The sequence below is a fragment of the Pectinophora gossypiella genome, chromosome 8, assembly GCF_024362695.1.
Source record: "Pectinophora gossypiella chromosome 8, ilPecGoss1.1, whole genome shotgun sequence".
NCBI classification, from domain to species: Eukaryota; Metazoa; Arthropoda; class Insecta; order Lepidoptera; family Gelechiidae; genus Pectinophora; species Pectinophora gossypiella.
The window spans coordinates 8,054,624-8,066,122 of record NC_065411.1 but is presented as its reverse complement, the minus strand read 5'-3'; the positions used below and the strand labels follow the sequence as shown (position 1 = coordinate 8,066,122).

The window sequence follows — 11,499 nt, the reverse complement described above, 5'->3', positions numbered from 1 at the left end:
ACCTTAAAGTCAAGGTCATGACCTTATTCCCTTATTCTTCACAAATATAGTGTAGGTCAGACACATCAAAGGTCAAGGTCATTGACCTTAAAGGTCAAGGTCACTTGTCCAAAATCAGAAATATTACCATTATATCAACTTTATGCAGTAAACTTTCGATTTCAGTGACCTCAAAGGTCAAGGTCACCAAGATCATTGACCTTAAAGGTCAAGGTCACTTATCCAAAATCAAAAATATTCGCATTATATCAACTTTGTGTAGTAAACCTTCAAAGTCAGTGACCTTTAAAGGTCTTCACCGCCGCCTCTCGGCCCTTCGGGCCTCGATGGTCACAAGTAACCTAACCCACTCGGCTATATGGCAGGGGGCTCGCTTTGCTCGCCCCCTGCCATACAGCCTTCGTAACCTATATCTACAGTGTCGGGGTGCCGCGAATTTCCGTGCTCGCTTCGCTCGCACCCGTGACAAAAGGATACCTGTAAAAAAAAAATACGCGTGGCGGACACCGAGCGTGGACGTGTTTCGCGGAGCTTCATAGAAAAAATTAAAGATATATTTTAAAATTACATAAAACGCATTTTTTTAAATATCTCGAAAACGGTGCGTCGTAGCGCAAAAATAACAAAAAATTGCCCCCTTTTAGATACCCCTAACCCACCTCTTCCGCATATATTAAAATAAAAAAAACTTACTTTTTCAAAGAAAATTGAAAAATTTTTCAAGTCCAGCTTTCATAGTAATTTCTCTCGAAAATCGGCTATGTCCGTGGCTCATACAAAAACGACCAAAATTATTCTAAGTCTCGGACCCTTTTTGCGACACTACGTAGAATCAACTTTTGAAAATTTTACAAGTCCAGCTTCCATAGTAATTTCATTCGAAAATTCGGCTAAGTCGATGGTTCATACAAAAACGACCAAAATTATTCTAAGTCTCGGACCCTTTTTGCGACACTACGTAGAATCAACTTTTGAAAATTTTACAAGTCCAGCTTCCATAGTAATTTCATTCGAAAATTCGGCTAAGTCGATGGTTCATACAAAATTGAAGTGAAATTTTTCTAAGTGTTGGGACCCCTTTTACGACACCCTAACCCATCCCTGTGCTTCGATTTGTGTTAAAACCGTGTTCTTATACGTTTTAGGACTTCGTGCTTGTCAGCTATTGTATGCGTGGGGGACGGGGCTACGCGTGAAATTGTAAGTATTCACCCTTGTCTTTCCATAATGCCTGACGATATGAGTAGCGATAATGAGTGTGATAAATCGAATGAGGATGCTCTCGTTGATCTTAAGCGACAACGAGGCACTTTAAAAGCTCGTGTAACTAACTTCAAGTCTTACCTGGACAAGAAATTAACTTTGCCGTTAAACGACGTCGCTAAAGCCGAATTGCAGTTGCGTATCGAAGCCATGGTAAATGCCTTTCAAAATTATAATGATATTCAGAGTGAAATTGAGCGCATTGTGCCAGAAGCAGAGCTTATAACTAACATGGAGTATCGCGAATCCTATGAAGAGCTTTATTATTCTTGCATGGCAAAAGCAAAATGCCTAACTAATACTGAGGACAATACAACAAGTTCCAAATCCGTTCACTTCGCTGATTCGCTTATATCGAAAGTGAAATTGCCTGATATAAAACTACCTCAGTTTGATGGTTCCTACGACAAATGGCTTGAGTTTAGAAATTCATACTCTACATTGATTCATAAACGTACGGATCTCGATTTAATTCAAAAATTTCACTATTTGCGTTCATCAGTTACGGGTACTGCAGAACGAGTTATAAGCGCATTGGAATTCACACCTTCTAATTACAAATTTGCGTGGGAATTATTAGAAAATAGGTATCATAATGAGCGGCTCTTGGTACACAACCATGTCAAAGCGTTGTACAAAATTCCACCCATGATCAAAGAATCGCCGGCGCAGATTAGAACGATGATAGATACCGTGTTACGTAACTTGCGAGCTCTTAAGACTAAACGAACCAACTGACCATTGGGACACGTTACTTATTTATTTGATCGTTTCCAAATTTGAACTTTCTACAGAAAAAGAGTGGGAGTCGTATAAGGGAACTATCATATCTAATTCGCAAGGCGACTCTGACTCGGAGTATAAACTAAAATTATCTGAATTAATTACCTTCCTTCGAAACCGAGCCGATATGTTAGAAATGATAAACCTAAACCACGGCAAAACGTTTAAATTCAATAATACGCAGGATAGGAACATAAGTGAGACTAAAAAACCAGTTCAATCGACGTCACAAACGCATAGTCATAGCTATGTAGTAACGCGCAAGGAACAAACAAACAAGTCGTTTGATAAAAAACGCGTATGTAGTATGTGCAATGGCAATCACCTTTTGTACACTTGTCCTGTCTTTCTCAATCTAACGGTAAAAGAAAGGTCTAAAATCGTTGATGAAAAACAAATCTGTCGTAATTGTTTACGTTCAGGTCATTCGCTAAATGATTGTTTGTTTGGCCCTTGTAAACAATGTCAATTAAAACATAATACTTTATTGCATTTTGATAGGTCAAATAATACTGGCGCTGGCCAACCCTCCGCGGTATATAACGAGTCAGCTGATGATAGGGCTGGGCCATCGCACACTACCACTGCATTACATTCTTGGTCGGGTTCGAATACCGGGGTAACGAATTCCCATTCGGTTTTACTATCTACAGCGTTGGTAGAAGTAGCTGACAAAGATAATAATTTTCATACGTTCCGCGCTCTGCTTGACAATGGCAGTCAACATTGCTTTGTCACAGAACGTTTGAGTAAACGATTACGCGTTCCTTTAATACAGTCCACTGTACACGTATCAGGGGTGGGACAAGCAGTCACGCAGTCGAATTCTGTGTGTAAAATAAATATGCGTTCTAGAACTAGTGATTACGATACTAGTATGTCATGCATTGTTCTGCCATGCATTACTCCTCGTTTGCCGTCGCATCATATTGATATCGATATGTCTTGCATTCCTGAAAATATTTCGTTAGCAGATCCCAACTTTTATACGCCGTCGGACATCGATTTGTTGATTGGTGCAGATAAATTCTGGGAATTATTACACGAAAATAAAATTCGTTTGCCCAATGGACCTTACCTGCAAAATACAAAGTTAGGATGGTTAATATCAGGGCCTATTCAGTCGAATTCATTAATTCAAGGCAACATTCAGTGCAATTTTGTACAAGGTCTAGATGCTGAAATGCGTAAGTTTTGGGAAGTTGAAGACATCCCACGCGTGGACAAATTGCTCACAGATGATGAAAAGTATTGTGAAAAAATATTCATGGATACTACAAAGCGGGAAGACGACGGTAGATTCGCCGTGCGTATTCCTCTGAAAGAATCGCCCGAATTACTCGGCGACTCTTACAATATGGCGGAAAAAAGATTCATGTCGCTCGAACGTAAGTTAAATCGTTTACCATCATACAAACAATTATACGTTGAATTTATGCGTGAATATAAACAAATGAATCACATGACTGAAGTGAATACTTACGGTAGTTCGAATTATTTTCTTCCACACCACGGCGTGTTCCGCGAGAGTAGCAGCACCACGAAGTTGAGGGTCGTGTTCGACGCAAGCGCAGCTGCCTCTTCAGGCAAGTCGCTGAATGATATTCAGCAGATCGGACCGAAACTTCAAAATGACATATTCTCGATTTTATTACGTTTTAGACAGCACAGATACGTCGGCTGTGCTGATGTCGAAAAGATGTTTCGACAGATTTTAATTCAATCAGATATGCGTGATTTACAGCTAATTCTTTGGAGAGAGAAGACGTCCGATCCGCTGAAAATCTTTCAACTGAACACGGTCACCTACGGAACCGCGTCCGCACCATACTTGAGTATGCGGTGTTTAAAACAACTTGCTCAGGATTGTAACGACGACGTCATCGCTGACGTTATAAATAACGATTTCTTTGTAGATGATTTGATAACTGGGCACGACGATCGAGATGTTTTGTTAGATATTTGCAGAAAAACATCAGAAATCCTAAAATCAGGGTGTTTTCCATTGCGTAAATGGACTTTTAACTTCGACGTGTGCGATACGATATCTAAGGAGTTGTCGGTTGGTGAGCTAACTCAAAACAAAACCCTCGGTCTAGGTTGGTTAAACGATACGGATAATTTATACTTCACTTCAAGTCTGCAGCCTAATGACGTATCACAGTTAACAAAACGTCATATGCTTTCGATCATTTCACAGATATATGACCCGTTAGGTTTGCTTTCGCCGGCCGTCATTATATCTAAAGTACTAATACAGCGGCTCTGGTTATGTAAGATCGGGTGGGATGAGCCTGTCCCGCGCGACGTCATTGGCACATGGAATCAATTTATTGATTCTCTTTCGACTTTAAATACGTTAAGAATTCCACGCTTCGTACGAAGCGGTAACAACCCATATACCGAGCTTCACATATTTACGGACGCTTCGCAGACCGCTTATGGGGCCTGCGCATATATACGGACATATAACGATGACAGCGACATTGTTGTAAAGTTGTTATGTGCAAAAAGTAAGGTCGCGCCATTAAAAACATTGAGTATTCCCCGTCTAGAACTTTGCGGCGCGTTGATAGGTGCGAAATTGTATAAGAAAATAATCGATTCACTGCGTTTATCTTTCGATCATGTCTTCTTCTGGACGGACTCCACTATAGTGATGGGCTGGCTACGAATGTCGCCGCATTTATTAAAAACGTTCGTTCAAAATCGCGTCACGGAGATAAACGAATTGACAGGAGATATGCAGTGGTTACATGTAAGTAGTGGTGACAACCCTGCAGACCTAGTATCTAGGGGTCTTAATCTAGACATGCTTAGCCGCTCTTCACTCTGGTGGAGTGGCCCTTCCTTTTTATACGATCGCGAAACAAATTGGCGAAATAATAATATTCCGTCTGAAAATAATTTACCCGAAGTTAGGGGCAACCCTATCATTGCCACAACTACTAGTATACAGTTTCCGAACGTTATTGATTTTGAGAAATATTCGTCATATATAAAATTAAAACGCGTATTTGCATATGTTTTGCGCTTCATAAATAACTCGCGTAAACGACAATCGATCAATCAATCATTCAGCCAATCGAGCGTTACTGACAATCGATCAAATCGTGTAATCGATTTAAGCGCACAGGAACTACTCTCGTCCGAGCAGAAGCTCGCCCGTCTCGCTCAGTTGCAATCATTCCCTGACATTTTTTGTTGTTTACGCAATAAATTACCTTTAAAATCAGTTAAAAACAAGAAACTATACAACAAAATTGTTGGATTAAATGTTTTTCTAGACGATAATGAGGTAATTAGAATCGGTGGACGACTGTGTAATTCATCTAGTTTCAGTTATAATAAAAAACATCCAATCTTGCTTTGCAGTAAACATCGTTTCGCTGTGTTATTATGTGAATACGAACACAAGCAGTTACTACATGCGGCTACGCAGTTACTAGTAGCCAACTTACGAGATAATTGGTGGATTTTAGGAGTTCGGAACCTATCAAAAAAGGTAATTTATGATTGCGTTGTTTGTACGCGTTTAAGGGGTAAAACATTGAACCCTATCATGGGTAACCTACCTGCCGAGCGTTTAGAGCAAACGTTTCCATTTTTTCGTTGTGGTGTTGATTACGCCGGTCCCATATATATTTTAAATCGCAAAGGCAGAGGGGCTAAACTCATAAAGGGGTACATATGTTTATTCATATGTTTTCTAACTCGAGCGATGCATTTGGAACTTGTAAGTAGTCTCTCAAGTAATGATTACTTACTGGCCTTAAAACGTTTTATCTCTCGTCGTGGAAAACCGACAGAGATTTTTTCTGATAATGGGAAAACATTTGTAGGTGCACAAAAGGAAATATCCTCATGTTTTGATGATGATGCTCAAACTAATATTGTAAATTTCGCTTCAAATAATGGTATAGAATTTCGATTTATCCCACCATACGCGCCTCATTTTGGAGGGCTGTGGGAGGCAGGGGTGAAGTCTTGCAAATTTCACCTGCGACGTGTAGTAGGCACAGCAAATTTAACATTCGAGGAGTTTAGCACGGTCTTAGCGCAAATTGAGGCTGTCCTAAATTCCCGCCCTATATCTCCTATGTCCTCAGACTCCAACGACCTGCAACCCCTCACACCAGGGCACTTCCTCATCGGGCGTTCTCTCACAGCGCCGGTGCACGACGATCTCACCTCCAGGCAGGCCAACCGGCTCCCTCGCTACGACCGCATAGAACAGATGAGACAACATTTTTGGCGCCGCTGGTCTACAGAATATATTTCGGAGCTGCAGTTGAGGACAAAGTGGAAGACTAAGGCCGACGACTTACAGCTTAATACGCTTGTTTTAATCAAAGAGGACAATTGGCCACCTTTGAAATGGCGTATGGGAAGAATTACACGTCTATATCCCGGTAAAGATGGGGTGTCACGCGTTGCTGATATTCGTACGGCGTCAGGCGTCATTCAACGTGCGTTCTCCAAGATCTGCCCATTACCACTGGAGCCATCTCCATCAAGCAGCGTTAACGTTTTGGAAGATGGACCTTCCAAGGCTGGGGGCATGTCGGGAAGTGACAGCGCCATCTAGTGCGTCAGCGACGAACCGCGGCATTCACTGCATTCACTCGTTCAGAAACAACTCCATCTTGGGACAACTCTCGTTCAAAAACACTCGCCATCGCCATCTTGGACGCTATCAGCTATTATACTTACCACCTGAAAACGTTGTAACTATTGTTAAAATAAAATAAATAAATACGTTGTAAAAATATATATTGAAATTAAACGATTATAAAACAGAATAATACAAACAATCCTATAGATTTTGATGTTACAACGCAACTGAGCCATGAATTTGTATTAAACCTTTATATATTTTGAGTAATTGTCATACTACAAACCGTATTTTTCTTTGTTTTCCAATATCTTTATTCGTCATAGTCAAATTAGTGTTGCGCCAATAATACTGGCTAAGAATACTAGTTATTATTTTTACGTTAACAGGTTTCCAAGAAATAAAAGCTTGAGAAGACGATGGTTAGAGAGAGGCTGTTGGTGTTTAAATTTATATTTAAATTTCAGCCTAGCTTGCATCATCTCACTACTGGCTAGATAGATAACATATTTGTATCATGTTATCACAACATGTTTATACTATCTATCATTCAACTACATATTATTATGTACTTAATATACTTAGTCTGTAACTATTATATGTCGAAACAATTATGAGTTGTACAAATTTTATATAAATAAATGAATGTTATCTTTCATTTCAGGCCATCTTTCAATCCAAAATTGTCGACTGGATTTACTGAAACAGGTGATATTGGAAAACTAATCCACAGCTGCAACGTCGTCTGTGCTGCCATTGCCCGTACGTCTGTCTCATAAGTCAGTACATGAAAAGGTATTTATCAAATAATTTTATATTTTTAACATGATATAGTATAATTCAACCAGGTACACAATGCACTTAAATCAGATATATTTTAGTACATACACTGTTTTAACATTATTATTAAACTTTATTTCAGTCTGTTCAAGAAGACGCGATGAAAAAATTAAAAGATAGCCAATTTGAAGAATATTATGGAAGATCTGCAGAATAAAAATCAAATAATAAAGGGCAAAGTGTATTGATGGAAGAATTGGCAGGACCTCAAGACTTTTTGAAAAGGCAGGTAAACAAATTTCAAGGTTTACCTTTGCCAAAGAAGTATTCCCAAGAAATAAGAAAGTTTGCTTTAACTTTACATTTTCTTTCTCCGAAAGCGTATAATAATTATATATGCAATGTGACAGGGTATCACAAAGACAATTTCTAAACAAATTGACACTGTTTAGATTTGTATTTATTGTAAATATAATGTAGTTACATAATAAATAATGTATGAAATGAATACTTACTAATAAACAGATTTACGTTATAATTTATGTTTCATTATACACTCCAGGTGGATTCGAATTGTGCGCAATAAAGAATGTAATCAATGTTATAGAGTTGTTAAGGAAACTACTTAGATAAATCTTGACTAAACCCTTTACAAATACAAATATACTTTATTGCACACAACATACCAAAAAGAACAAGTTTTACACGAAAAATTTGCGAAAAATACAGTACACCACCTAATTACCCTTTACCTTCCCTTTCTGTTCTCTTATGAATACTTATTATTATAATGCTATACCTATTATTGGTCAGCAAAAATTTAGTATCGATCGCCATCGACTCGCAAAGAAGAAGATGCTATACCTAGTAGGTACGAGTATGGTAATCCTAGTATTGAAACAGCTTGCAGCCCTAGTAAAGGCCGCCATTTTATGCGACGAAGTGGCACGTTTTTTTTGTAGGTATTTCCAGTCCATACTCTTATATGTCTATGATTTTTAGGCATTTTTAAACCCCCCCTCCCCCCCTTCCAGATGTTCAAGACTACCCCCCTCCCCTCCCTATATCACGTGTATTTTTAGTGGGTACCTACCAAAATAATTGCACGAAACGCCGCTTTTCGGTTCAGTATCGCGCGTTTGCCGAAAAAATAAATACTCGTGATATATCACATCACAAATATGTTTTTTTTTCTGTGCAAGTTTTGACGTTATAAATAAATTACAATCAAAAAGTATTTGTAACAAGTATGTTGTTTTATTACTAATTTAGTAGGGAACAGAAATAAAATAAATAAACAAATTTTATATTTTTTATTAGTTGGATTTGGTACAAATAGCACCCAAACATTATTGTATCACAGTGGTATTGGTCTCTTAGAATAAAAATTAACTATACAATCATAGTTACCATTTTGCTTACATTTACAATTATTTTCTATTATACATAACATGATATAAACTTTGTAACAACTGCACACTAACTTTCAATACTCAAGATAATACAATTACATACTTGCAAGTAAAACACTACGAAAATGCACAACTTAAACTGCAAAATAGTACTAATTATTCATATTATTTTAGATCTAATAAACTTTGTACTCTTTTAGGAATGATACTGTGCAATTAATCTAATTCTTGATGAACCTTTATGATAAATGAATATCTAGACGATCCTCTTATTCCATTTTTCCAGAAACTCTTTTCAAGTAACATTTCCAAAGAGCATCCTTATAGATGACGGCTTGAATTTCTGGGCTTTTAGCAGCGACTATTCCCCTCCCCACCACCATAACATCCCCCCCATTTTCCACAACTACCTTTTCAGGGGTATTGTAGATCTGCCCCAGGTCATCCTTAGAGTTCTCCAGCTGGACACCGGGAGTCAACTGGATCAAGCCAGGGTTGGAGAATGTATCCTTCTTTTGGCAAACAAACCCTGTGATCAAGTCTGGATACTTTTCAGCCATTTTGACTGTAGCTACTGAGTACTCTGGTGTTATTAGATTTCCCTGAAAAAGCATACAATTTACATTAGACTACTCTTTTCCAAAGTTCATTATATCATTATTTAACATTGAAAACACAAATTGGTTCAACAAATCAGTTTAAATTACCTCACAACTCATTTCCGCCAACAAGAAAACACCTCTACTGACGCCATTAGTAGATCCATTAAGAGCCTTTAGAATACCCTCTCCAGGCAAGGAATGAACAGTCACACAGTCTGCCCACTCTCCAATCTTGTAAACACCCTTTAAATATTGCTGTAGAACAGTGTTGCCAATATCAGCAAATTTACGGTCCTCCAGTATTAAAAAGTTAAGCCGTGCTGCTAATTGTTTCAAACTGCTTATAAAATCCTCTGAAAAATCTTCTATAATATCCACATGGGTTTTCACTAAGCAGATATGTTCACCAACTTTTTCCAACAGGTCAAGGATTTTCGTTGTGGATGTAAGGTCAACAGACAAACATAAATTGGTTTTCTTAGAAGCCATTATGGTGAATAGCTGCTTCGCAATGGGACTGGTGGCTAACTCTGATCTATCCTCATATGTAAGAGCCATTCGGTTTACTGGTTGTACTGCAAAAGTAAGAAAAAGCAAATAAAATTAATGTAAATACTGATACACAACACGAAGGCTATTAATGTTATCTATTTACATTATACAATCTCCTCTAACATCACATTTAGTTAGAAATAAGCGAACATAATAAATTTCTTAGACAACTTGTTTAAATAAATTGAAATTGTGATAATTACCTGTTGAAGGAGCTTTAGTACCTTTCAGGTAATCATGGACTTTAGTGGCCATTTCTTGATTGATCTTTCCATTTGCCAACAATATCTCAATCAAACCAGACATTGTAAATAGAGACTTAACTTGGACATTATTTGATTCAAGATTCTCTTTCCCTCCCTGTTCTCTATCGAGAATCACAATTGCCTCATCAGATACTAAACCCTCATTACGCAGATCTTTTACAGTTTCCATCACACTGGAACCAGAAGTGATCACATCTTCAATGATAAGGCACTTTTGACCAACTTTATAATGCCCCTCTATCATTTTTTTGGTACCGTAAGACTTGGCTTCTTTTCTCCTCATCAACATAGGCTTTTTGGCTTGAACGCTCAGCAAGGTCGCGACCGGCAATGCAGTGTACGGCACTCCACATAGATGATCGCATTTACTGTCTTTTACAGCGAACTCATATAGCAATGTAGATATTAAGTCCTAGAAAGAGTAACCAATTTTAAACCGTATACATAATAGACTAGAATACCATCCACTTGTAATCACATTGAATAAAATTGGGTATAATTTCTTACCATAACGGCCGGATAGCTGACTATAACCCTCAAGTCAAAGTACACCGGTGTCTTTATGCCGCTCTTCGTCATAAATTCACCAAATTTCACAGCATCTATACTGAACAGCTTAAGCGCTAGTTCTTGAAGTTTATTATCGTACACCATTTTTATTATTATATCAATTTATACTAAATTAAAATGGAGAGAAGAGGAACACGTGTGAACAGAATCCACAGCGGTCTCGGCGCCACCACACGATTATCTACTGCCGCGCCGCGCGCGCGGCGCGGAATTTATGCGAGGTCTTGGACCAATAGGATCAAAGAATGCTATCCACGTGGAATATATCGATGCCTATCGATGCGGGCACGACTTTGGGGCACGACGCGTCGTCGTACGAGTAGATTTTTTTTTGTTTTGGTTTTCCCCAAAGGGTAAGGCAAAGGGAACTATGCCTATACAGCCATGTCTGACGTATTTTTTTTCTTGATGATTAATGAAATGATGAAAGGTGATGATGATGAAACCTAAGGCCCCACCCTCGGAGTACACTCCTACTCCGAACCCCAAACGAATTAACTCAAAAGTCCGCATAAACTTTCGAGTTATTAAGCGGCTTCCTGGCACGTAGCGAAAATAGGCAGATACACTTTGTTCATTGAGTACTCCGATATAATAACACTCGCGAATGTCTTCCGACTAACTTAATGCGATCATTAACCACAAAACACCACTTC

The 11,499-nt window shown here is 38.5% G+C and overlaps 2 protein-coding genes across 3 annotated transcripts; one reads left to right on the top strand and one right to left on the bottom strand.

The window, feature by feature from the left end:
* The first annotated feature begins 1,228 nt into the window (after nt 1–1,228).
* On the top strand, nt 1,229–7,974 carry LOC126368854 (uncharacterized). 2 transcript variants are annotated; one of them, XM_050013033.1, is made up of 4 exons: nt 1,229–5,344; nt 5,422–5,551; nt 7,326–7,456; nt 7,584–7,974. In XM_050013033.1, exons 1-2 carry the CDS (start codon nt 2,174–2,176, stop codon nt 5,422–5,424), a joined length of 3,174 nt encoding a protein of 1,057 aa, XP_049868990.1. In that variant the 5' UTR covers nt 1,229–2,173; the 3' UTR covers nt 5,425–5,551; nt 7,326–7,456; nt 7,584–7,974. The 2 variants fall into 2 exon arrangements, with proteins under 2 accessions (XP_049868990.1, XP_049868989.1); XM_050013032.1 differs by lacking the exons at nt 7,326–7,456; nt 7,584–7,974 and adding an exon at nt 6,156–6,819.
* A 765-nt stretch (nt 7,975–8,739) lies between these two features.
* LOC126368919 (uridine 5'-monophosphate synthase-like) lies at nt 8,740–11,099 on the bottom strand. Its single transcript, XM_050013163.1, has 4 exons — nt 10,781–11,099; nt 10,211–10,685; nt 9,561–10,030; nt 8,740–9,455 (listed from the first exon to the last, which is right to left on the bottom strand). Exons 1-4 carry the CDS (start codon nt 10,925–10,927, stop codon nt 9,123–9,125), a joined length of 1,425 nt encoding a protein of 474 aa, XP_049869120.1. The 5' UTR covers nt 10,928–11,099; the 3' UTR covers nt 8,740–9,122.
* Between the last annotated feature and the right edge of the window lie 400 nt (nt 11,100–11,499).